Source organism: Bubalus kerabau, chromosome 4 (assembly GCF_029407905.1).
Source record: "Bubalus kerabau isolate K-KA32 ecotype Philippines breed swamp buffalo chromosome 4, PCC_UOA_SB_1v2, whole genome shotgun sequence".
In the NCBI taxonomy this organism is placed as follows: Eukaryota; Metazoa; Chordata; class Mammalia; order Artiodactyla; family Bovidae; genus Bubalus; species Bubalus kerabau.
In genome coordinates this window covers 21,256,732-21,284,053 of record NC_073627.1, presented here as the reverse complement: position 1 = coordinate 21,284,053, position 27,322 = coordinate 21,256,732, and the positions used below count along the sequence as shown (strand labels likewise).

The 27,322-nt window shown below is 46.5% G+C and overlaps 1 protein-coding gene across 1 annotated transcript; it reads left to right on the top strand.

Moving 5' to 3' along the window:
- Positions 1 to 184: 184 nt before the first annotated feature.
- LOC129651199 (primary amine oxidase, liver isozyme-like) lies at positions 185 to 12,162 on the top strand. The gene is made up of 4 exons (XM_055579899.1): positions 185 to 1,781; positions 8,740 to 9,025; positions 11,231 to 11,360; positions 11,601 to 12,162. The coding sequence occupies exons 1-4, from the start codon at positions 185 to 187 to the stop codon at positions 11,949 to 11,951; spliced, it is 2,364 nt and encodes a 787-aa protein (XP_055435874.1). The 3' UTR covers positions 11,952 to 12,162.
- Positions 12,163 to 27,322: the final 15,160 nt, after the last annotated feature.

The following is a 27,322-nucleotide window of genomic DNA, read 5'->3' as shown; positions in this document are numbered from 1 at the left end:
ACCCTCTCTCCTTGGCTGCTTGTCTTGAATTTACCCATCATGCCATCACCCAGAAGGACCACCCAGAGCTAGGAACCTCCAGAGACTGAAAGAGGCATTGAGCACCCAGGTACTGTCTGTCTATCTTGAATTCTGCATTCCGCATTCCGATTGAAGAGGCTGAGGACAACCAGGAGTTTTAGAGATGTTCATCTTCATTTTTCTGTCCTTGTGGACTCTTCTGGCGATGGGTAGGGAGGAAGGTGGTGCTGGGAGTGAGGAGGGAGTTGGGAAGCAATGTCATCCCAGCCTGCCTCCCCGCTGCCCCTCCGGATCCCCCAGTGACCAGCCCTGGACACACCCTGACCAGAGTCAGCTGTTTGCAGACCTGAGCCGAGAAGAGCTGACAACTGTGATGAGCTTCCTGACCCAGCAGCTGGGGCCAGACCTGGTGGATGCAGCCCAGGCCCGACCCTCAGACAACTGTGTCTTCTCAGTAGAACTTCAGCTCCCCACCAAGGCTGCAGCCCTGGCCCACCTGGACAGGGGGAGCCCCCCACCTGCCCGGGAGGCACTGGCCATCGTCTTCTTTGGCAGACAACCCCAGCCCAATGTGACTGAGCTGGTGGTGGGGCCGCTGCCCCAGCCCTCCTACATGCGGGATGTGACCGTGGAGCGTCATGGCGGCCCCCTGCCTTATCACCGACGCCCTGTGCTTCTCCGAGAGTACCTGGACATAGACCAGATGATCTTCGACAGAAAGCTGCCCCAGGCTGCTGGTGTCCTGCACCACTGCTGCTCCTACAAACAAGGAGGAAGGAACCTGGTGACCATGAACTCAGCTCCCCGTGGAGTGCAGTCAGGGGACAGGGCCACCTGGTTTGGCCTCTACTACAACATTTCTGGTGCTGGGTTCTTCCTGCACCCTGTGGGGTTGGAGCTGCTGGTAGACCACAAGGCTCTGGACCCTGCCCAGTGGACCATCCAGAAGGTATTCTTTCAAGGTCGCTATTATGAGAGTCTGGCCCAGCTGGAGGAGCAGTTTGAGGCTGGCCAGGTGAATGTGGTGGTGATCCCAGACAATGGCACAGGTGGGTCCTGGTCCCTGAAGTCCCAGGTGCCCCCAGGTCTGGCTCCCCCTCTGCAGTTCCATCCTCAGGGGCCCCGCTTCAGGGTCCAGGGCAATCGAGTGTCCTCCTCATTGTGGACTTTCTCCTTTGGCCTCGGAGGTTTCAGTGGTCCTAGGATCTTTGACATCCGCTTCCAGGGGGAGAGAATTGCATATGAAGTCAGTGTCCAGGAGGCCTTGGCCATCTATGGTGGAAATTCTCCTTTTGCCTTGAGAGGCCGGTATGCAGACGCCAACTTTGGTTTGGGGTACTTTTCCACGCCCCTGAGCCGTGGGCTGGACTGTCCCTATCTGGCTACCTACATGGACTGGCACTTCCTTCTGGAGTCCCAAGCCCCCAAAACACTACGAGACGCCTTTTGTGTGTTTGAGGAGAACAATGGCCTGCCCCTAAGGCGACACCATTCAGATTTTCATTCCCACTATTTTGGAGGCGTTGTGCAGACAGTGCTGGTCTTCAGGTCTGTGTCCACGATGCTCAACTATGACTATGTGTGGGATATGGTCTTCCACCCCAATGGGGCCATAGAAGTCAAATTCCATGCCACAGGCTACATCAGCTCAGTGTTTCTCTTTGGTGCTGCCCAAAGATATGGAAACCAGGTCCGGGAGAACACACTGGGCACCGTCCACACCCACAGTGCCCACTACAAGGTGGATCTAGATGTGGGAGGTAAGACATGCTGGCAGAGGCAACGATTCCAGTACAAGAGTCTGAAGTCTTAAGCCTAGATTTAAAAGTTTTCATTGTGCCAGTTCCTTGGTTGTCCAGTGGTTAAGACTCCACATTTCCACTGCAGGAGGCAGGGTTCCATCCCTGGTCAGGGTAATAATATCCTGCTTGTTGGGAGGCCAAAGAGAATAAAAATCTCTTTGAAACATTAAAGATGTAAAAGTATATGAATAAATATGAAAGTCATCGAACTCCTCAGAGATTTTCAACCTTAGATAGTTATTCCCTCATGCTTAAAAAAATAATTCTTTCCTTTTTCAAACTGTGCACCTGCAGTTCTAGAATATATCATGGTGTGTGCTACGTAGGATACTACACAGTGGTGGTTTAGTTGCTCAGTCGTGACCAACTCTTCGACCCCATGGACAGTAGCCCACCAGGCTCCTCCGTCCATGGGAGGAGGCAAGGGTACTGGAGTGGGTTGCATTTCCTTCTCCAGGGGGTCTTCCCAACCCAGGGATGGAACCCACGTCTACTGCATTGGCAGGTGGGTTCTTTACTACTGAGCCACCTGGGAAGACCCATGGTAAGATATACTGGTATAGATTTTTACTGAAATTTTTCGATCATAATGTACATATATTTTCTCAGTTCTAATTTCTCACATAACAACATATTACACTCATGCAAACAACAAATATTTACTGAATGCATATTTGTGCCAAGCACTGCACTAAAACAGTTTAACAAAAGAAACCACATCTCTGCTCTCAGGAGGCTTACGTTATAATAGAGGAGTAGGGACTACATGAAGAGCTCCTGGCAAATGTGAGAGCAACCTTTTTTTTTTTTTTAATTGAAGTTTAGTTGATTTACTATGTTGTGTTAATTTCTGCTATGCAGCAAAGTGATTCAATTATACATACATATATATATATATATTTCATATTATTTTCCATTATGGTTTATATCAGGATATTGAATACAGTTCTCTGTGCTATGCAGTAGGTCTTTGTTGTTTATCCATTCTATATATAGTAGTTTATGTCTGCTAACCTCAAACTCCCAATCATCCGTCCCCCACCGCAACCACAAATCTGTTTCTATAGTTGTAAATCTGTTTCTGTTTCATAGATATGTCAGTTTGTGCTGCATTTTATTATTTATGAAATTTTTTAATTGGAAGATAATTTCTTAACAATGTTGTGTTAGTTTCTGCTGTTCAACAATGTGAATCAGCCATAAGCATGTGTGTGTGTACACATGTATATATCCCCTCCCTCATGAGTCTCCCTCCCACTCTTTCCCATCCCACCCCTCTAGGTCATCCCAGAGCACCTGGCTGAGCTCCCTGCCTTATACAGGAACTTCCCATTATTTTACACAAAGTATTTCAATGCTACACTCTGTATTCTTCCCACCCTCTCCTTCCCTCGCTGTGTGCACCAGTCAGTTCTCTATGTTTATGTCTCCATTCCTGCCCTGCAAATAGGTTCACCACTACCATTTTTTTAGATTTGATATATATGTGTTAATATACAATATTTGGTTTTCTTGTTCTGGTTTACTTCACTCTGTATAACAGGCTATAGGTTCATTCACCTCAGTTCAACTGACCTCATTTGTTTTTTTTTTTATGGCTCGGTAATATTCCATGGTGTATATGTATTACATCATCTTTATCCATTCACCTGTCACTGACAGTTAGGTTGTTTCCATGTGTTGACTATTGTAAATACTGCTGCTATGAACATAGGGGTACATGTATCTTTTCAAATTATAGTTTTGTCTGAATATATGCCCACGAGTGGGATTGCTGGATCATATAGTAACTCAATTTTTAGGTTTTAGTGTAGGAGGGTTCCCTCTCCAGCATTTGTTGGGAAATGCTTTTTTCTATTCTTTTATTCTGTTCAATATGGTAGTCACTAGCCACTTCTATTGTGTATATGTATATCTCACATCTTCTTAATCTAATCATCGGTTGTTGCACTTAGGTTGCTTCTCGGTCTTGGCTATCATAAATACTGTGGCTATGAACTTTGGGGTGCATGTATTTTTTTGAATTACAGTTTTCTCCCAGGCCCAGAAGTGGAATTTCTGGATCACATGGCAACTCTATCTTTACTTTTCTGAGGCACCTCCATACTGTTCTCCTTGGTGGCTGCACCAATTTACATTCCTACTAACAACGTAAGAAGGTTCCCTTTTCTCCACACCCTGAGAGAAAGATTTTTATACTTATCCTCTTTGTATCTCAGTTTACTCAAGTGCAAAATGGTTTAACAGTGCATTTCTCATAAGATTGTTGTGAGGATTAGTGACTATTTGAAAACAGTTTTTCTTTTGAAATAACTTTTTTGATTTTGGCTCTGCTGGGCCTTCATTGCAGAGCATGGTCTCTTCGTCAACAGGGTTGGGCTTTCTCTAGTTGAGGCTCACGAGCTTCTCTTGTTGTGGACAGCAGGCTCTAGAACGTGAGGGCTCAGCTAGTTGTGGCTCTTGGGCTTAGATGCCCCAGGGCATGTCAAGTTTTAGCTCCTTGACCAGGGCTCAAACCTGCATCCTATGCAGTGGAAGATGAATTCTTAACCACTGGACCACCAGGGAAGTCCCTGAAATAACTTTCAGTTCAGTTCAGTTGTTCAGTCATGTCCGACTCTTTGCGACCCCATGAATCTCAGCACACCAGGCCTCCCTGTCCATCACCAACTCCCGGAGTTCACTCAAACTCAGGTCCATCAAGTTGGTGATGCCATCCAGCCATCTCATCCTCTGTCGTCCCCTTCTCCTCCTGCCCCCAATCCCTCCCAGCATCAGAGTCTTTTCCAATGAGTCAACTCTTCGCATGAGGTGGCCAAAGTATTGGAGTTTCAGCTTTAGCATCATTCCTTCCAAAGAACACCCAGGACTGAGCTCCTTCAGAATGGACTGGTTGGATCTCCTTGCAGTCCAAGGGACTCTCATGAGTCTTCTCCAACACCACAGTTCAAAACCATTAATTCTTTGGCACTCAGCTTTCTTCACAGTCCAACTCGCACATCCATACATGACTACTGGAAAAACCATAGCCTTGACTAGACGGACCTTTGTTGGCAAAGTGATGTCTCTGCTTTTGAATATGCTATCTAGGTTGGTCATAAGTTTCCTTCCAAGGAGTAAGCGTCTTTTAATTTCATGGCTGCAATCACCATCTGCAGGATTTTGGAGTCTAAAAAAATAAAGTCTGACACTGTTTCCACTGTTTCCCCATCTATTTCCCATGAGGTGATGGGACCAGATGCCATGATCTTCGTTTTCTGAATGTGAGCTTAAAGCCAACTTTTTCACTCTCCTCTTTCACTTTCATCAAGAGGCTTTTTAGTTCCTCTTCACTTTCTGCCATAAGGGTGGTGTCACCTGCATATCTGAGGTTATTGATATTTCTCCCGGCAATCTTGATTCCAGCTTGTGCTTCTTCCAGCCCAGCATTTCTCATGATGTACTCTGCATATAAGTTAAATAAGCAGGGTGACAATATACAGCCTTGACATACTCCTTTTCCTATTTGGAACCAGTCTGTTCCATGTCTTTAGACTTACAGAAAAATTGCAGACATTATACAGAGTTGCCATACCTCCTTCATTGACTCCCCTTAATGTTAACATCTTACAGAAACACAGGACAGTCAAACCAAGGAAATTAACATGATTACAATATTATAAAAAGCAGACCTGATGAAAATGTTATCAGTTCTTCCACTGATTTCCTTTCTCTGTTTCAGGATCTAAACCAGCATCCCACATTGCGCTTAGATGTCCTATCTCTTTATGGTCTTCTTCAATCTGCAGCAGTTCCTATTATTTATCTGTTTGGCTGCATCCAGTCTTAGTTGCAGTACATGGGATTGTCACTGCATCAAGCAGGATCTTTTTTGCAGCCCACAGGCTCTCTTGTTGTGCCAGGCACCCTAGGACATGAGGGCTCCGTAGTTGTGGTGCGTAGGCTTCCTTGCCCCACAGCACATGAGATCTTAGATGGGATTTTTGATTCCCCCAACCAGAAATCAAACCCACATCCCCTGCATTGTAAGGCTTAACCACTGGACCACAGGGAAGTCCCAGAAACTGACACTTTAGAAGATACTAGTCAATCATTTTGTAGAATGTCTTTCATTGGGTTTTCTCTGATACTGTCTCATGATTAGATTGAGCTTGTGTTTTTGTTTTCATGGAGTTTCTTGGGTAAGAAAACCACAGGAATGACATTACACCCTTCTCAGAGCATCGTATCACGGGGTACATCATGTCCTTATGTCTTATCACCAGTGATGGGGGACTCAAGCAGTTGGTTAAGGTGGTATTTTCCAGCTACCTCATTGCAAAAGTTACTGTTTTTCCACTTGCAGTTAATAAATATTTGGGGTAAATTTTTGATGCTGTGCAAATATACTATTTCTTTTCTTCTCAAGCTCTTTCTTCTCAAACTCTTGCCTACGAATATTAGCAACTATTGGTGGATTTTTCCTGCAACAGTGATTATTATTGTGTCATTTACATTTTTCTCTTTTTCTTTATACATTTATTCATTGGAATTTTCCATAAGAAAGTGTTGTCCCTCCATTTTATTTTTATATATAATTTTTATTCATAACTGTATGAACTCACAGTATTTTATTCTAAGGGTTAGAAACCCCTACTACCATTTATTTTTTTCCCTAAATTGTTCCAGCTTTGGTCATTGGGAGGGCCTTCAGGTTGGTTTCTGTGTCCTGCTGACATGATTCCCTCCTTTTTTGAGCACTTCTTTACTCTCTGGCACCACAATATGTTCCTATTCCATCTTGTATTTCCCCTCTTCTAACCCTTGATTCAACCACTTCCCCAAGAATCTCTGGTTTCTTTTATTGGAGAATAGTATTTAGAAACCAAGATCTGGGTAGCAGATGTGCTCATTATTCCTGGGATGTCATTGCTTTCAGGGTCACTTATTGGACTTAACTAGAAAATATATGTATGTATTCTAACTGACACACATGTCTCTCTTTATCTCTACATCCAAACTAGGACAACTCTCTTTTAAAAAATGTATGTACTTGTCTATTTGTGGCTTTGCTGTGTCTTTGTTGCTGTGTGTGGGGTTTCTCTAGCTGCAGTGCATAGGCTTCTCATTGTGGTGGTTTCTCTTGTAGCAGAGCACAGACTCTAGAGTGCAGACTCAGTAGTTGAGGTACATGGGCTTAGTTTCCCCAAGGCATGTGGAATTTTCCCAGACTAGGAATTGAACCCATGTCCCCTGAATTGGACAGGGAAATCCTTTTAAAAAAAAAAAAAAAAAAAACAAAAAACTTTTTATTGGAGAATAACTGATTAATAGTGTTGTGATAGTTTCAGGTAGAGAGCAAAGGGACTCAGCCATACATATACTTGTATTCATTCTCCCTCAAGCTTCCTGCCATCCAGGCTGAAAAATATTTATGTATTTATTTATCTATTTGGCAGCACCAGGTTGCATGCGAGTTCTTAGTTGATTCATGTGTATCTAGTTCCCTGACCAGGGATCAAACCTGGGCCCCCTGCATTGGGAGCTCAGAGTCTTAGCCACTGGACCACTTGAGAAGTCTCTATGGCAAACCTTAAAGCACATGTAATGCCGCCTGATATGCATGGAAAATTATTAGCTATTATTGTTGTTAGTATTATCCATATGAGTTTGCTTGTGTGGCTGTACCAGAAAAGAGAACTCTTGGCCTGTAGTTATCATCTATAAGTAGAAAGGCTTCACTGGTGGCTCAGATGGTAAAGAATCTGCCTGCAAGGCAGGAGACTCTGGTTCGATCCCTGGGTTGGGAAGATCCCCTAGAGAAGGGAATGCTTACCCATTCCAGTATTCTTGCCTGGAAAATTTCATAGACAGAGGAGCCTGGAGACCTACAGTCCATGGACTCACAAACAGTCAGAAATGACTGAGCAACTAACACACACGTAAGCAAACAATGTGGAGTGTGGACTAGGAGCAGTAATTCACAAGAGGAAACTGAGGCTTTGCTTAATCAGTCTCTGCTCTCTCTAATCTTTTGAAGGTATGGAGGGAGCTTCCGGCATGTTTTGGTTTACTGTTCTTTGGTCTCAGATCACTTAAGTTAACTCCTAATGTGGAACCTAGCTGGACTCCAATAAATTCATTCAAAACAAATATGTAGGCAACATACTGTGCCTAATTCTGTGCCAAACCCAAAACGATAGAAAACACCACCAAGCTCCAGCAGTGTTGGGCCTGGGGTCTGACTTTCCTCCCGCTGGTCTGCATGTCTGCTGTCCATGTGTGGTGGGGCCACTTGATGTTGGTTTCCTCTGGGTACTCATGTATAGTCAGTATAGAACCAGACTGAGACCTAGGTCTCCGGCACTACCATGAAACTAACCACGTGCCCTTGGTGACAAACCGGGGCACATCTAAGCCTCAGTTGTCCCATCCATAAAATGGGTTGTTGTATAAGTAAAGCATCAATCCATGTAAAGCCCTCAGCACACTGCCTGTAGAACTCCTCCAAGTTCAGTAAATTGAGCTACTGCTGTGATCATGTTCATGAGAGGGCAGTTCTAATGATGGAGCTTCAGATATGATATGCAGACCTTTTCCTCAGGTCAGAAAGAACCTGACTCTGCACATCGCCTGATAGACTGCTCCAACCTCAGGTAAACTACCCTACCTTCAGCTCCTCAGAAGGAGAAGGTCAATGGAAACTCAGTCGTAGGGCATCTGGGGTTATTACCAGAGATGATGTCCAGAAGGAAAACCTTCTTCAAATCTCTGGATCAGGGACATTCTGGGGAGAGGGGAGGGAGCAAGGGACACACTCAGTCTGGCCTTGTCTTTGGCTCCTACTCTGAAGCCAGGAGCAGGCAGACTCCAGAGGGGACAGTGTGGCTGCCTGACTAACTCTTGCTCCTCCCTTCTCCCCACTCCACTCCCTCAGGACTGGAGAACTGGGTCTGGGCTGAAGACATGGCTTTTGTCCCCACGGTGGTACCCTGGAGCCCCGAACACCAGATACAGAGGCTGCAGGTGACCCGGAAGCAGCTGGAGACTGAGGAGCAGGCTGCCTTCCCCCTGGGAGGGCCCTCCCCTCGCTACCTGTACCTGGCCAGCAACCAGAGCAACAAGTGGGGGCACCCTCGGGGCTACCGCATCCAGACAGTCAGCTTTGCTGGGGGGCCGCTGCCCCAGAACAGCTCCATGGAGAGAGCCTTCAGCTGGGCAAGGTGAGTGATGGGATGTAAGGGAGGCACTGGGGGAGGTGGATGGTACAAAAGGCTACGTGTTGCTGGGAACCCAGGTTCCCCACCTCTCATGGGAGTGTGTACACACTCACAACCACACATTCTCACACACATGCATTCCTACAGCCACAATCTTAGGCTGCTCAAATTGAAGCCTACTGGATGAATGGATGAATGGAAAGATAGATACTGAATCAAATGTGAAAAAACGTTTAAGGCATCAGTAGGATCTACGAGGTGGGTATGTGGGTGTTCACTATACTCTTTCAAGTTTTCTGTATGTTTAAAATGCTCATAATCAAGGTTGGAGAGGAGAGACTTCCCTGGCAGTCCAGGGGTTAAGACTTCACCTTCCAGTTCAGGGGTTGTGGGTTTGATCCCTGGTCAAGGAGCTAAGATTCCATATTTCTCATGGCCAAAAAGCCAAAACATGAAGCAGAAGCAAGATTATAATAAATTCAATAGACTTTTAAAAAATGGCCCACATTAAAAAAAAACCTTATAAAAAAAGATTGAGTCAAAATAGTTATTTAAAAGTCTGTAAACAAATGCTGGAGAGGGTGTGGTGAGAAGAGAACACCCCCTATACTACTTGCAGGAATGTAAATTGGCACAGCCACTATGGAGAACATAGTATGGACATTCCGTAAACACTAAAAAATAGAACTACCATACGGTCCTGCAATCCCACTCCTGGACATATACCCAGAGAAAAACATGATCTAAAAGTATACATGTGTTCATTGCAGCACTCTTTACAGTCAAGACATGAAAACAGCCTAAATGTCCATCGACAGAGGAATGGATAAAGAACATACGGTACACATACACAATGAAATATTACTCAGCCATTAAACGAAGTAATGGCTTCAGCTCCTCAGAAGGAGAAGGTCAGTTGAAACCCAGCCACATAAAATAATAGTTTAAGGAGTATGCTCAACCTAGTTGAATCAGATTTCTTTAAGTACCTTGGAAGAACACCCTAACATCAAATGTATGAAATTTAACCACCAGTGGTCATTTATCTCTCAATGAAATGGGGGTAGGGGCATTGGTAGGGTGGAGGACATTTGCAGCAACATGAATGAACCTAGAGATTGTCATACTGAGTGAAGTAAGTCAGACAGAGAAGGAGAAATATCATATGACATCCCTTATATTCGAATCTAAAAAAAATATTATACAAATGAACTTCTTTACAAAATAGAAACAGACTCACAGATTTAGAGAACAAACTTATAGTTGCCAGGAAGAAAGGGTGAGGGGAAGGGATAGTTGGGGAGTTTGGGATCGACATACACACGCAGCTATACTTAAAATTGGGCTTCCCTGGTGGTCCAGTGGCTAAGAATCCACCTGCCAATGCAGGGGACATAGGCTTGCTCCCTGGTCAGGGAGCTAAGATTCCCACATGCTGCAGGGCAACTGAGCCCATTCATCACAACTACTGAGCCAGCACTCGACCTCTGAGCCGCCACTACTGAAGCCCTCATGCCTAGAGCCTGTGCTCCACAACGAAGACTAGTCCTCGCTCCCTGCAACTAGAAAAAGCCTGGGCTCACAGCAGCAAAGACCCGTGCAGCCAAAAATAAAAAAAAATAAAATGGATAACCAACAAGATCCTACTGTGTAGCACAAAGAAGTTTGCTCAATGTTATGTGGCAACCTGAATGGGACGGGAGTTTGGGGGAGAATGGATACATGAATATGTGTGACCGAGTCCCTTTGCTGTCCACCTGAGACTATCACAACATTGTTAATTGACTATACTCCAATACCAAAAAAAAAAAAAGGTTGAAGGAGGGAAGAAAAAAAGAAGAAAGGAGCACAGCTCCGAGGGAGTCCTCCCTAAAATCCAGGTACATGAGATACTGAAATTGACCTAAGATGGGAATCAGGCCATGTCTGTGCCTTTGCATGCAGGCCCAGAGTCCCATGTGCATGGAGGCATGAGCCACAGTCCCACCTGAAGTCTGAACGATGGGCTAGTAGATGTTTGAAATACATGATATTGAACACATGCAGGAACTTTGTGAGAGAGAGAGTGGGAAGTGGACAGAGGACGATAAAGAGGCTGGACACCCTAAGACCTCTGTGCTCCTTTCCCCTTTGTGTCCTCTCCTCAGTGCAGCTTCAGGCAGCAGGTTGGGTCGATGATCTTGTGGGTCTAACCCAAACCCCCTGCAGGTACCAGCTGGCTGTGACCCAGCGGAAGGAGGGGGAGCCCAGCAGCACCAGCATCTATAATTTGAACGACCCCTGGAGCCCCACCCTGGACTTCAGTGACTTCATCAACAATGAGACCATTGCTGGGCAAGTGAGTCGAGAGGGGGCCTGTGGGGGTGAGGGAGGAGGCAGAGGGAGCAAGCATGAGCCTCCTCACTCTCTTCCAAGTCAGAATCCTCCAGGGGTCTGTAGGACTCACTAAGGAAGAAAATGTTATGATTTCACATTTTTCCTGGCTGATGAGCTCAGTCCTTCCGTATGAGGCCACTGTGGGAGGCAGAAGTGTCCATAGCAGTGCCCGACCTCATGATCCTCTTTCTTCCCCCACTAGGACTTGGTGGCCTGGGTGACAGCCGGTTTCCTGCACATCCCACATGCAGAGGATATTCCCAACACGGTGACAGTGGGGAACGGTGTGGGCTTCTTCTTGCGACCCTACAACTTCTTTGACCAGGAGCCCTCCATGGATTCTGCTGACTCCATCTACTTCCGGGAAGGCCAGGATGCTGGGTCCTGTGAGGTCAACCCCCTGGCTTGCCTGCCCCAGGCTCCTGCCTGTGTCCCTGACCTCCCTGCCTTCTCCCATGGGGGCTTCTCCCACAACCAGGTGGTTCTTGGAATGGGGAATGTGACTGGGGCCCCAGAGCCAGGGAGTGTGGGGATGGGAGGGGACGGGCACTGAGCTGGGGAGCCTGCGCCCTCTTCTCCCTCCTCACACCCTGAGGTCCTCTCTCCCATCGTCCTTCCTTGCCTCCCCTCCCTGCTGGGAGCACCCTGAATCTGTGATGCCTGAGACAGGAGCTTCTCAGTTCTGCGGACCCCAACCTGCTGGGTTCCTGTCACAGAAAGGAAAGGAATTGCCAGCGAGGATTCTGGAGTCATGGCTATACTTTCCCCAGAAGACTACTTTTTTAAAGTTTTTAAAAATCTTATTCTTTAAATAAGATATAATTCATATACCATGAAGTTCATGCTTTTAACATGTACAATTTAATGGGTTTTAATATATTCATAAAGTTGCATAACCATGACTACTATCTAATTCTAGAACATTTTCATCACCCCACAAAGAAACTCCAAATTGTGTTAACTATACTTTCTATTTCCCTCCAACCCTTTTCCAATTCTACATAACCACTAAACCTTTCTGTCACGACAATTGTGCCTCGATCCTGGGAATTTCATATAAATAGATTGATGCAATGAGTGGTCTTTTGTGGTTGGCTGCTTTCCCTCAGTGTAGCATTTCTGAGGGACATCCATGCTGTAGCATGAGTCAGTACTTCATTACTTTATGGCCAAATAATATTCCATTGTATGAATAGACCATATTATGTTTCCACTTTTTGGTTATGATGGATAATGCTGCTATGAACATGGATAATGCTGCTATTTGTATACAAGTTTTCATGCGAGCGAATGCCTTCATTTCTCTTGGGCATATACCAGGGAATGGAATTGCTAGGTCATGTGGTAAAGGACATCATGAAGCTCCAATACTTTGGCCACCTGATGCAAAGAGTCAACTCATTGGAAAAGGCCCTGATGCTGGGAAAGATTGTGGGCAAGAGGATAAGGGGGTGACAGAGGATGAGATGGTTGGATGGCTCAATGGACATGAGTCTAAGCAGACTCCAGAAGCTAGTGAAGGACAGGGAAGCCTGGTGTGCTGCAATCCACGGGGTCGCAAAGAGTCAGACACAACTGGGCGACTGAACAACAAATGGTAATTCTGTGTTTACCCTTTTGAGGAATCACCAGGCACTTGTCCAAAGAAACTGTGCCCTTTCCTTTCATTTTTTTGGTATAACATAGCATAAAACTTTTACTTCAACTTTTATGCAACATACTTACACACATCATAAAAGGTACCATTTGGCCACTGAAATTTTTTTAATATTTATTTATTTATTTATTTTTGGCTGTGCTGGATCTTTGTTGCTGCACTGGTGTTTCTCTAGTTGTTGTGAGCGGGGGCTGCTCTCTAGTTGCAGCGCATGGGCTTTTCATTGCAGTGACAGCTTCTCTTGCTGCAGAGCGTGGGCTCTAGGGCGCGCAGGCTTCAGTAGCTGCAGCACATGGGCTCGGTAGTTGTGGCTCCCAGGCTCTAGAGCACAGGCTTAATAGTTGTGGCGTATAGTCTTAGTTTTCCGCAGCATGTGGGATCTTCCACGCACCAGGAATTGAATCCATGTCTCCTACATTGGCAGGCAGATTCTTTACCACTGAGCCACCAGGGAAGCCCTCATTGGGCCATTTTTAAATGTACAGTTCAGGTACGTTAAGTACCTACAGAAGCTTTCTTGGGTCTTTGCTGACTGGGTAAAGCTCCTCTTCTGTACTGACTGGGTCTTTAATATGAAGGTGAGGCGTCTACAGACCACTTGTTCTCTGGAGCCCCAGGACAGGGTCCCCACAGGCCTGTGTCCCAGGTCTTATAAGGTGCTTCCTTCAACTCCCTGTCACCCTGCCTAGCTCCCTCCTTCTCTCTCCTTTCTTCTCTTTCTCCTCCCCCTCCCCTTGTTACTTGTTTCCACTCTGTGGTATTTCCCTCTGTGGTTCTAGGGGAAGGTCCCAAAATCCTCACCTCCCCATTTCCTCAGCTTTTCCTCCCAGGGACAGTCCTCCTCTGTCCCTGGGCTGAGGATGCCTCGGGCATACAGAGGTGTCCCAGTGGGGACAGTCCCACCTAATCAAGCAACAGCCTCCAGGGCCTCACATCCTGGCTGCCTCTCCCTGGTCATGGACTTCGGATGGACATAAATAAGAACTGGGACACTTTCCAGAAAGGAGTGTAGGGGCAGGAGTAAGGCCAGGGGCAGGTAGGCCTCAAAGACCAAGTTTTCTCAGGTGCCTCCAGGCTAAAGGAACCCTTGTGGTGTCTGTATCTATAGTTTGCTTTATCCTGTCTAGTGTTTTTTTCTCACTATGAGGTTAGGAGGAGACAGGGTTCTTTCCCCAGCTGGAAGCCATGACTGCAGACCCAGCCCTCGGGGAGGAGGGCAAGGGCAGGTCTGGCAAGAGGGGAGTTCAGGATACAGAGATTTGGGCCCAGCTCAGCTTGTGACTAGAGGGAAACCGGAAGTTCAGACTATGTGGAAATCCTGTCGTTTCTCACAGGAGCTGCCTGGACCCAGACTTAACCAGGAATTAAGTTTTGGCAAAGGGACTTTCATAGAAAGACTTAAAAGTCACGGGAGCCACATTCTTGATTCAAGAATATCAGCAGCATATGGTGAAAAGTGGAGCTTCCCAGGTGGTGCTAGTGGTAAAGAACCTGCCTGCCAATGTAGGTAGATGTAAGAGACACGGGTTCAGTCCCTGGGTCGGGAAGATCCCCTGGAGGAGGAAAGGACAACCCACTCCAGTATTCTTGCCTGGAGAATCCCATGGACAGAGGAACCTGGCAGGCTGCAATCCATAGGGTTGCACAGAGTTGACTTAGCACTCAGGCACGTGTGGTGAAAAGTGCTGACGGGAAGGGGTTAAAGGCAGAGCTGGTTTGCTATTGATTATTTTTATTTTGCTTCTCAGCTCAGGATTCAGCATTTCTTTACTCTGTCACCCCAGATGAATGTCATATTTTGATTTTCTTGTGTTTTCTTGTTTAAAGAAATTTGAACTATGACAAGTATAAATGCTCTCATCTTGCCCCTAAAGATGGGCAGGGCGGGGTGGGGGAGGGTTAGGGTTGCTTCTCCTAGCTGGTCCACCTCTGCTTCTCCATATACAGGGGTGGGGAGAGGGGACCTGTGGCTCTAGGCTGACGTCTGTGTGGGGGAGCTCTGCTGCTGATGCTCACTTGCTGACCAAGGAGTGTGCAATAGGGTTCCCCACTGGGGTCAGAGGGCACAAGGGAGGCTGCACACAGGGAACACTCAAGAACAGTCATGGAGGAGGCGACCCTGTTGGAAGGCTCTCCTGGGAACACACCTTTCATCCAAAAGAGAGAAGCAAGCAGCCCAGAGAGATCCAAAGGGTCAGAGCAGCAAAGTTAGCAGGGAGCCTGGCGAGTGGGAGGAATGCTTGGGAATGTGGCCCCACTGGGACTGTTGGACTTACACCTTGAGCACTACGCACACTCACACACACATACCCGCACACACAGAGTCAGTGTGAGCTCCCTGGCCTGGCATCTCAGGGGTGTCCGCCTCATGTCCTCGCCCTTCCATTTGGCCTGTGCCAAGGGGTGACCAGGTTTTCTCCACTCAGGCCCTGCAGGTGGGTGTCTACAGCTTCTGCCCCGTCCCTCCTCCTTACCTGGACTCTGTGAAGGCAAAGAGCCTGTAGTGTTCTCAGTGGAGCTTGACTCTCAGTTACCTTTCCACCTTTAAATTATTTTTCTTTAGCCAACTGCCCATGCACCTCATTAAGAAGGGCTTATATTCTTAATTTGGGTGCACATATTGTTTAACATGGGGCTTTCCCGGTGGCTCAGAGGGTAAAGAATCTGCTTGCAATGCAGGAGACCCGGATTCGATCTCTGGGTCAGGAAGATCTCCTGGAGAAGGAAATGGCAACCCACTCCAGTATTCTTGCCTGGAGAATTCCATGAACAGAGGAGCCTGGTGGGCTACAGTCCATGAGGTTGCAAAGAGTCGGGCATGACTGAGCGACTAAGCAGCAGCAGCAGCAGCAGCAGTGTTTAACATATGAACTACTTTGTAAATAAATTGTTGATTAATAGAAGAAAATGAACACTGCAGAGACTTCCCTGGGGGTCCAGTGGCTAAGGCTCCACACTCCCAATGCAGGCGGCCTGGGTTTGATCCCTGGTCAGGGAACTAGATCCCACATGCCACAACTAAAGATCCCAAATGCTCTAAGGAAGATAGACAATTCCAAGTGCCACAACTAAGATCCCTCGTAGCCAAATAAATATTAAAAACAAACAACAAAACAAACAAAAAAACTACCGAAAGTTATTCTTGATGCTTGTAATAAAACAACAACAAACATACACCTTGGCCATAGTCTGTGGGCCAGGATATGATGGGGGAGCACCCCCCTTTCTCAAGGACCCTCAAAGAATATGATATCTCAGCCTCTCCCACTTCTCCCACTGAATGGAGCCAGGATGGCGACAATGACTCTGGGCTAGCGGATTTTCCATCTGCTGCCTCGTTTATTCCTCACAACTGCCTTAAGAAGCAGATATTGTTATTTCCATTTCACAGATGAGGGCTCAAAGATTCGGAGGGATTAGGTAACTTGCCCCAAGTCACCTGACTGGTAGGCAGTGGGGCTGGGATCAAACCCAGGTCTTCATGGAATAATACCTGACTCCTTCCTCTGCACCATTGCTCTTCTCCACTGCCTGGCAGCCTGGTTAAAGAATTAAACCATGTAATGCTTAAGAAGCACTTGGCACCTGATCCATGGGAAGTGACCCTCTAGGAGAAAAATCAGCACTCAGTGGACCAGAGCAGAAATCCGCAGTTGCCTTAAGGCAAAGCCTCTCAACCTTGACGGGACATTGAAATCACTGGGGAGCTTGTAAAACTCCACACACCCAGGCTGCATCTCAGCCCAATAAAACTAGAATTTCTGGAGGTGAAGCTCAGATATTAGCAGTTTTTTCCTTTCCCCCGCTGATTCTAACGTGAAACCAAGGTTGAGAAAACCACAGGACAGCAGTTTAGTTGCAAACCTGCCAGAGGAGGCTGACCAGAGAATCTAAAAAAGAATGTGGCTGTCTGAAGGCACTGAAAAGGAGCATTGCAGAGCCGCCCTGGCAGGGCCGGTCCACCCGTGTCTGGAGCAGACGGTCCAGCCCGCAGCCGGGATGCGTCCAGCCCTGGAGGCGTGACAGCCACGTGGATGGAGACTCCAGCCCTCTCAAATCTCTCTCATGACCAACTGCTGCTTCTGATTCGAAGTTCAGTGGGCCAGCTTCCCACCACATCTCAGTCATGGATAGAAAACGGGCAAGTCAGTTGTAGCTCTTTTGTAGATGGTATGCATGTATCTTGTGTAAATTGGTATTCTGTAAATTTAAATTGATGTAAATTGATCATTGCTATTGCTTTGACAGTTATTGGAAATGGAGATTAGGCTTCAAGTGTTACTCTGGTAAACTTGGATTTTCCCTAAAAGACCACCCCTCTGGGGGAGCTGACGAGTGTGGTTTCTGATTTAGGCCCCTCCCTTGGACTCTGGTGAATTCACTAGGAAACCATCGTGGGGTATCCCAGAGGACATCAGCCAGACTCCCCTGACACAGCGCACACCAGCCTCACCACAGACTTTGCATCTAACGTCCTGTGCAGACTCACTGTGAACGAATTCCCACCTTCCTTCCAACCCCCTCCACAGTTTTCCTTGGCCAAACTGCGCTTTATAAATCTTCAGAGCATCCCACTGTCTTTAGGGCATTACAGGTTGGGTACAGCAGCCCCCACCATCCTGATGCCCTGCATGCCAGGTGCTCCCAACTGTGGGAACTTCCCCAATCAGGCTGTTCCCATCCACTCATGTCTCTGCCCGTGAGCTCCCCTCCTCCTTTCCTCTGGTTCCTTCCTCTTTCCCCTTCCTCTCTTCTTTATTGGGTGATGTTTTATTCATCCTCTAAAACCCAACTCGAGTATTATTCTGTCCCTCTTTCCCTGCTGGTGGCTTCGTTCTCCCACACCCTTAGTTCTTCAGAAAGAACTGTACAGTGGAGGTTCACACACTGAGCTCCAGTTAATTATCGACACATTTCCTTCCCTTACTTCCCTAGGGTTAGAACCATGTCCTGTTGACCTTGGTGGCCTGGTGCCCAGCATGGTGGCATGCCCAGTGCTTGCGTGCATGCATGCTTAGTCGCTTCAGTCATGTCTGACTCTGTCTGATTACTGGTGCTTAAATGTATCTTTGTTGAAATTTGAACAAACAGTGACAATTGTTACATTCAGTGATTCAAGTAAAAAACCATTTCATTTCCCATTTCTCCTTTGACTACCTCAAAAAGAAAATCTAAAGCCTAATGTCTGAGTAGTCAAAGCTATGGTTTTTCCAATAGTCACGAATGGATGTAAGAGTTGGACCATAAAAAAGACTGAGCACCAGGAATTGATGCTTTTGAATTGTGGCACTAGAGAAGACTCTTGAATCTCTTGGACAGCAGGGAGATCAAACCAGTCAATCCTAAAGGAAATCAACCCTGAAGATTCATAGGAAGGACTGATGCTGAAGCTGAAGCTCCAGTACTTTGGCCAGTTGATGTGAAGAGCTGACTCACTGAAGAAACCCCTGATGCTGGGAAAGATTGAAGGCAAAAGGAGAAGGGGGCGGCAGAGGATGAGACGGTTAGAGAGCATCACTGACTCAATGGACATGAATTTGAGCAAGCTCAGGGAGATAGTGAAGGACAGGGAAGCCTGGTGTGCTGCAGTCCATGGGGTCCCAAGGAATCGGACATGACTTAGCAACTGAACAACAACCAAAGAAGGCTAATGGGACTTCCCTGGCTATCCAGTGGTTAAGACTGTGCTCCCAGTGCAGGGGGCATGGGTTCTATCACTGGTTGGGATAAGATCCTGCATGCCCCATGGTGTGGTTAAAAAAAAAAAAAAAAAGAAGCCCAAAGATCCTGAGTGAATGATCACCCCGGCTGCACAGGCTAAGCTGGGACACAGGACCAAAGGGCAATGCTGACACATTAGCCTGAGTATTTCCTTTCCAGATGAGACCTGCACTGCTGGAACCAACAATCCAGCCAAGGTTGCAGGAGGGAGGGGATGGGACAGAAACGCTTCGGAGTAGGTGGATGTTGGCGGGTCTATAAACCTGTTCCCCATGCTGGGTTTTCCCTGAAACAGGCAGGAGAGGCCCAGAGCCTGGGATGGCATGGAGTGGGAAGGTTTGAAGCATAGACTGGATGTTGGACTCCAAGTAGTAATGGTAGTAGCATCACTCAGTCATGCCCAACTCTTTGTGACCCCATGGACTGTAGCCTGCCAGGCTCCTCTGTCCACTGGGTTGTGCAGGCAAGAATATTGGAGTGGATCCCCAGTCCCTTCTCCAGAGGATATTCCCGATCCAGGGATCAAACCCAGGTCTTCTGCATTGCAGGCAGATTCTTTACCATGCTATAGAATTTGACATGTACATAGGCAGCAGAGCAATGAGTTAAAAGTTTTCCTCATTCTGTAACATGGTATAGTGTTTTATAGTGTTGTTTCTGGAAACAGATTGTTAGGATTTGGAACTGGCAAGTATAGCCCTGAGCAAATTAACTTCTCTGTGCCTCATTTTCCGCACCTGTAAAACGGGAACAGTAATAAAAATCCCACTCAGGATTTTTATGAGGACTAAATGAATTAGCTCATGTAATTGTCCAATACTGGTTCTTGTGCGTGCGTGCATGCTCAGTCACTTCAGTCATGTCCAACTCTTTGTGATCTTATTGAGTGTAGCCCACCAGACTCCTCTGTCCATGGATTCTCCAGGCAAGAATAATGGAATGGGTTGGCTGGCATTCCCTTCTCCAAGGGATCTTCCCGACCCAGGTATCAAACCCAGGTCTCCTGCATTGCAGGTGGATTCTTTACCCACTGAGCCACTTGAGAAGCCCATACTAGTTCTTGGCATATAATAAATGCTCAATGAATGCTAGTTAGTGTTTGATATATATTTTTTAAATTTAATTTTTTTTTGACTGCACTGTCTGACTTGTGGGATCTTAGTTCCATGACCAGGGATCAAACCTATGCCCTTGCACAAGATCAACCCTAAATTCAAAGGATGGAGACATCAACTTCACATCTTGACAGGAAAAGAGGCAAAGTCACAATGCAAAGGGATGTACGTCAGTAATGGGAGGAACCACTGCAACTGTCTAATGAAATAACTGCAAGCATCGGTTCTGGTGACTAGAAGGGAATGCGTTCTTGGCCTCAGGGCTCAGGATAACAGGAAAAGGGTTAAGGTATATGCAAAACAGGTGTAATGCAAGGTTTGAATATGCTAAGTGACCTAAGGCAGGAATCATTAAGGACTAGGGGAGTTCAGGTCTGACTGATCGTTTATGGCTAATGAGGGGTGGGTATCAGTGGGTTGGGAAGGCTTTATTACTTGGCCTTGAAGTATGTTCAGAATCTGGGTATGTGGAGATGGGAGGATTTCTATTCCAGATGAAGGAAAATTAGGTGAACCAAGGCATGTTTGGGAAATTAGTATAGTGGGAATGAGGGGGTCCCAGAAAGAGAGCTGCAAGACAAAAGGCTAGGAAGATAACTTGAGTTCAGACTCTGGGTGAGCTTGAGTTTGAACTTCATTCTGAAGGTAATGGGGAGTGACTGGATATTTTCCAGGTGATAAGTGGAAAGAACTGTACTGTAAGAAGGCTCCTTTGCCTTTGCCAGTGGTCTGTAGGATGGCTCAGGTTGGGGAGTGAGAAGGGGCATAGGCCATAGGCATTAGGGCATAGGCATTACGTAATGAAGGAACCAGCAGGTCTAGGCAGGGGGATTGATGAGTGGCCACCTGAAAAGAAAATCAGACAAGACCTGATGAGGTGTCAAGGATGATTCAAAGGTGGTCAGGCTCAGTGCCTATAGGATGACAGAGGAGGAAAAGATGCATCTACAAAGCAGAGAAGTCTGGAGGAAGAACAGGTCTGGAAGGAACTCAGATCTGGGGAGGGGTGTGAGGCTTCCTCAGTGGCTCAGTGGTAAAGAATCTACCTGCAATGCAGAAGCCACAGGAGACTCAGGTTCGATCCCTGGTTTGGGAAGATCCCCTGGAGGAGGAAATGGTAACCCACTCCAGTATTCTTGCCTGAAGAATCCCATGGACAGGGGAGCCTGGTGGGCTACAATCCATGGGGTCACAAAGAGTTGGACACAAGTGACTTAGCATGCATAGCATGAGGCAGCCAGATAGGGTCCAAGAGGGTGGCCTAACATTAGACTGATGATGGGAGGAGGAAGAGGAGAAAGGAAAACAGAGCTTGCTGGAGCAACACTGAAAACAGTGAGTGTGCTTGTTTCAAGGAGGTTATCTGTCAAAAGCGTCAGTTGTGGCCAAAAGACTAACAAAGAGGAAGGATGAGAAAAGGTCAACCAGCAGATCTGACAGTGGGAAGGTTATGGTGATTTCCCAGTAGAGCAGAGGAGGCTGAAGTTGCACAAAGCTACTGCTGCTACTGCTAAGTCACTTCAGTTGTGTCCGACTCTGTGTGACCCCATAGACAGCAGCCCACCAGGCCCTGCCGTCCCTGGGATTCTCCAGGCAAGAACACTGGAGTGGGTTGCCATTTCCTCCTCCAATGCATGAAAGTGAAAAGTGAAAGTGAAGTCGCTCAGTCGTGTCTGACTCTTAGCAACCCCATGGACTGCAGCCCACCAGGCTTCTCAGTCCATGGGATTTTCCAGGCAAGAGTACTGGAGTGGGTTGCCATTGCCTTGGGAGCAACTCACATCCTGATCTCTGGAATTCAAGGTTGGAGAGATCCCCTGAACTTGCATGACACTAGCACCTCCCTCCTTCCACTTCAAACATACAATGGTGCAGAAAAACTTTAAAATATTCCAAATAAAACAAATCTTTCCTTCCATCCTAAAGGAGGGAGGCACAATAGGCTCTCCTCGCCCTTCTCCCTCTCTCTCCCACTCTCTGGCTGGAGATCAGGCGCTGTCAGGACTCATGTTTAGGGAGACAGGCGTTGGCGGGACAGACAGCTGTTTATTTCCCAGCAGAGCCCTGCTGTGTTTTCATAGCTCAGAATAGTTCCTTGGCCCTCTCCAGGCCTGAGGGGAGGGGGAGAAACCTCATTGTTTGTTTTCATGACAATTCTGGGCCTCACCTCTTCCTTTTTCTCTGCATCATGGTTCTCATTTGGGAACTCTCAGAGGGGGTAAGGTGTGGGTTAACAGGGTCCAAGACTACTAATTTCCTAATTATGTCCTCTAGCTGGGCTCCGGAAGAGGGAAGGACTAATAACTGACTGTACAACGTGGGTGTTTTGGTTGGGATGAAAATTCTGAAAATTAAAGAAAGAGTTGATTAAAGGACTACAGGGCAGAGCTGGAAGAGAAAAACAGTAGGGGGAAGAGAAGAGGGTGGAAACCCCCTCCCCCAATCTGGATCACAGCTGGATGCCAGGCTGTCTGTAGGGAGCTGACCTCCACTTGAGAATTGTGGAGTGCTTCTCTGACTCCCCGTGCACCTCAGTTCTTGGATAAGTTCTGGCAGCACCCAAGTTTGGCAGATGCCCAGAGATGGAAGGAAGAACTGACTTCATTGAACAATCTTTTGAACAATCTTTCAAACTCTGAAGTTTTTGTTAACTATGTGGATACATTACTTTTGAAAATATTTTAATTAAAAAGATATGCAGATACTATTGTATATAAAATAAACAACATGGACCTGCTCTATAGTACTGGGAACCATATTCAATACCTTTTAATAACCTATGGAGGTGGAGGTTTAGTTGCTAAGTCATGTCCAACTCTTGCGACCCTATGGACTGTAGCCTGTCGGGCTCCTCTGTCTATGAGATTCTCCAGGCAAGAATACTGGAAGATAATCTGAAAAAAAGGACACACATAAATATATTTATAACAGAATCACTTTGCTGTATACCCGAAATGCTGTAAATCAACCATACATCAGTGCAGAAAAATTCCCCAAAAAAGATATGAACATGTTTATCTTTTTCCTTCTGTAATAATGAATTATTTGCTTCTATCAAATAAAAGTCAGGCACCACATCATTGGAGCTACTTTCAAATGAGCACCCAAAACTCAGAGAATGTTAAAACAAAGGTGGGTGAGTATCAAGTCTCACCTTACAACTGACAAGAGTGAAACTCAGAGAACTCTAGTGACTTGGCTGAGGTCACACAGCTCTTTAATCATTCTCTCTTTTTTTTTTTCCTTTTAATATTAGTGATGGCAATGGGGGAAGGACAGTCTCCTGGATTGCCTGCTATAAGCTTGAGAATGTTTCTGAGTCTTCTTAGGAAAACCAAGATGCTCTTTCTGCCCCATACCTACCTCCTACCCCCCATCCCCTACCTCACTTCACTCCCCTTCAGGCTGAGCTAGGGCTTCACAACTGATGTCTCTTCAATTTCCTCCCTTCCTTTAGTTCTGGAAGAACTCATGAGTTGAAGCAAGGAGGAATGCAGGTCAGGGTTGGATCCTTAGCTGGAGTCACCCTTCCTGTCTCCCCTCAGCCAGCTCCTCTTTGTCTCTGGAGTATAGACTAAGACAAAGAAGAAAATGAAGTTTTTCCTAATAGTCCCAACCACTTTTTTAGAGCTTTCCTTCCTTTGCTTCTGCCTCTGCCATGCAACGTCAACAAAGTTTAACTCCTGGCAAGAAGGATGGAATTTGACAGATAGAATGTGTCCCGGCTGCTGGGGTGGTTTGGCACCACCAAGGGGCTGATGGAGAATGGGAGAAGTGTCTACCCTCTGGTGGTAAGGGAACTAGTTGACCGTTTGTGAAAACAGGATAATCTCTGGAAGGAACAATAGCTTCTTTGGGAGGGGAAGGGGGTTTAAGGAAGAGGGAGGAGAGGGAAAAAACGGTCAGTCTGTACTTCCCATAATGGCTTGAATTGTTAGGGGAAACACGCCCACCATGGCCAGGCACAATAGTAACCATTTGCATGAATAATTTTATAACAGGAAGTCTTGGTAAGGAACACAGAACTAACAAGCCACCACCAACCAGAAGAATTCGGGAAAGGTCAAAGGGGGACACCACGTGTCTACCAACCTCCCAGAATCCTCCTTGCTGGAATCCATCTTGGATGTGCAACATGTACACCATCAGGAAGGACCCTGAGTCAGAATGATTGACCAGAGACAACCCAGAAACTAATCCCATTACCATAAAACCCCCGAGACTGTGAGCCACGTGACAGAGCTGTTCTCTTGGGTCCGCTTGCCCTGCTGCTCTCAACCTGGGTGCCTCTTCCCAGTAAAGTCTCTTGCTTTGTCAGCACATTCGTCTCCTTGGACAACTCATTTTTGAGTGTTAGACAAGAGCCTGCTCCTGTTCCCTGGAAAGGGTCTCCCTTCCCGCAACAGGATGATTCATTTGATTTTAGTAGAAGGCAGACCCTGGGGTGACAAGAGGTAGGTAATGAGCCAAAGATTCTTAACTGTTTACTGTGAAGCTAGCGCCCTGCAGCATTTTTCTGTGGACAAAATGTCCAGCTCATCCTGAGACATGAACCACGCTTCCCCGACCTGGTCAATAGATGCACAGTTCAAGGTCCTGCAGCTGAACTTTCCCACTGTGCTGGAGATAAGTCAGCCATTTTCACTGGCTAACAATGATTAACGCACCTCTCCCTCCACCTGTTTTTACCAACATGTTTTTGTAAAAAAAAAAAAAAAAATCTGGGTCACTCACATCAAAGGTAACGGCAGCTGATCCAGCCAATTTCTGTCTGCCCCTCAACCCCACCCCCACCCCATGCCCCCACCACTGATCACTTTGGTAAGAAAAAAAGTACCCGAAAAGAAATTTGGTGGAGTGGGAGGAGAGTTCTTATTTTATTTTATTTTGGCTACACTGGGTCTTCATTGCTGCACAAGGGCTTTCTTTAGCACAGGCTTAATTGCCCTGAGGCATGTAGGATTTTAGTTCCCCAACCAGGGATCAAACCTGCACCCCCTGCATTGGAAGGCGAAGTCCTAACCACTGAACCACCAGGGAAGTCCCAAGAAATTAAAAAAAAAACAACATTGTACGTCTTGTGGTTACAGCTGTCACCCTTCAGAGACATCTACATTGTTACTCAAAGCCTTGGACTGAAGCTGGGTTTGGCCTCCCTGCTACTCTGTGCAGACAAGATCCATTCTAGTGATCATAGCTGAGCAGAAAGGCAGCTCCTTTCTCAATAGGACCTAGAGCCCCAGCCACTAGAGAGGATTTGGCTGTAGATAAAGTCACAATCTCTTTTTGTTAATAAATGTAATTTTTGGATGAGGTGCATGGTCAATTATGGCTCCTTCCCTTTTGCTTTCCTGTCAGCAAAGAAGCTTGTCTGAGTGAATGAGTCAACCTTGCTCTGGGAAGAAGGTGCCAGATACACTGGAACCAGCTGCTCTTAGTTAACGGCAGACCAGACTGTACTTTCTGGAACCTTGCCTTCATGTTCTTCCCAAACCAAGATCTCCAAGCCTCTGAATTTCTGTTTGTGCAGAGAGTGCCTGGGGAGTGTCCAGCTAATGTGCCTGGTGAAGAGGGAGGGACCTGTATAATTTTCCATCTTCACTGTTTCCTAGACTCAGCAGTTGTTTCCCCAGAGAGCATTACGAAGCTTTGAGTTACTAAACTAAATCTTGTCATATTATTTAGCTAAACTAAATCTTGTCATATTATTTGTATGACTTTGAAGCTCCTTAATAAATTAACATTTGTGTTCCAAAAAACCCAAAAGTCTTGAGCCATCTCTGCCAAGGACAAAATAATAGGGAACTCACTGACATTTGTATAAATGGATTCTGTTTTCATCAAAGGATGCTGCACTGGACATAGTTAAGTAAATGGCTTCCTTGCCCTGCTAGAGATGGTGTGGAAATCCCTGAGGACAGCCAGGATTTAACTTTGAATTCCTCAGAGAGCCAGGCATGGTGCTTTGCTCAAGAAATGTTTGTTGAATTAAACTGGAGAACTTCTTGAAAGATGCCAGAAGCTGGAGGGAGATGATGGAATCCTCTCTCTGGAGATAGTTCTTTAAATGAGAGAATTCTCACCGAAACCTCCAGCCACTCAAATGCTTCTTCTGCTGTATTCACCACAAATAGTCATAAGTCCCTGGAGGATTTGAAAGCTCCCAATTTTTCTCTTCAGTCAGCTTTCTAGCAGGCTCAAGTTCTTGGGCTGGGGGCCTCACCTCTTTCTGCACCTGATAAAAATTTGCTGGAGGCAGCAGGAAGGGGTTGGAAGTTAGAAAAGTAGAGACCAGCAAATAGTCTTATGATGTAGGCAATTGCTCCAGACAAGAGAGTCACCCTGCCAGGCAGGCAACCTGTCAGAAAGACTCCCCAACTGCCCTGTGTGCCCAGAATGGGATATCAGCTCCATCTGCCCTCCTTATCAACAGGCTCACACTCCCTGAGTTTCCCCCAGAAGATAGGGCTCTCCTCTGGCTCCCCATATGCTGAGCACGTGATGGCACCATGCCCAACTCAGGTACTCTGGCTCCTAGCAGCCGGCGGAGGTTGGAGACCCAGACAGTACCTCTGAATATGTTGTCAGAACATCTGCCCAACTTGCCCTTGTCTCACCTCTGACCATATAAACTTCAGTCCTGAGGGATCATTGCAGTAGATACTCAATACTTTCTAGGAAGGCTTATCTGGTTAGAGGGAGGGGGTCACCTCTTCTGTGGGGCCCACTCCCTGTGAGCTGGCAGTCCTGATAGTGCAGAACACCCTCCCCCTCAACACCACAAGGACATCCATCATTTGGAGCCCACTCACTGCCACCAACACCACCATTACTCCAGCTCTCCCTGCAAGGGGTGGCAGGATGCGGATGCTTGGACCAGCAGAGACAGTAGAGTCAAAGGCAGTTAAATTCTGCTGGAGCTGAGGAGGAGCCCAGAGGGGTGGGAATGAGACTCCAGATCATAACTCCTGGATGAGGTTTTAATCATTTCCAGCATGGAATGTGGTCAACCTTTGCTACAAACTCATTTGCTCTGAGTTTCTTTTCCCTGTCCCCGAACTACCCCTTACAAAGCAATTGTGGACTTGCTAAGGGAGAATTCATGTGGATTTTAACAAGCTTTATTCCCACCGGCTCTTATCCTTGAAAATGCATCAGTCTGTCACCTGACTCAGACCCTGCCCTCTTCAGTCCTAGGTCATGTGAGTGTGAGGTTTTGGTCTCTGTGCTGATGCAGGGTGATTTCTGCCTGTAGGGGTGAGCAGGCAGCATTGCTTCGCATAACTTGATGTATTTTACTTTATTTCTTGTCTACATCCATGGCTATAATAGTACTGTATTGACTTCTTGGTGATTATGCTTATCTATCTATCTGTATATCTCCAAGTACAAATGAAAGAAAACTCAAAGTACAAAGCCCTTTCCAGAGTC

Excerpts from the sequence above, each read along its gene's own strand:
- LOC129651199 (XM_055579899.1), top strand. The coding sequence starts at position 185 with ATGTTCATCTTCATTTTTCTGTCCTTGTGGACTCTTCTGGCGATGGGT. Across the intron at positions 1,782-8,739 it reads GGTGGATCTAGATGTGGGAG|GACTGGAGAACTGGGTCTGG; the intron begins GTAAGACATGCT and ends CCACTCCCTCAG. Across the intron at positions 9,026-11,230 it reads AGAGCCTTCAGCTGGGCAAG|GTACCAGCTGGCTGTGACCC; the intron begins GTGAGTGATGGG and ends AACCCCCTGCAG.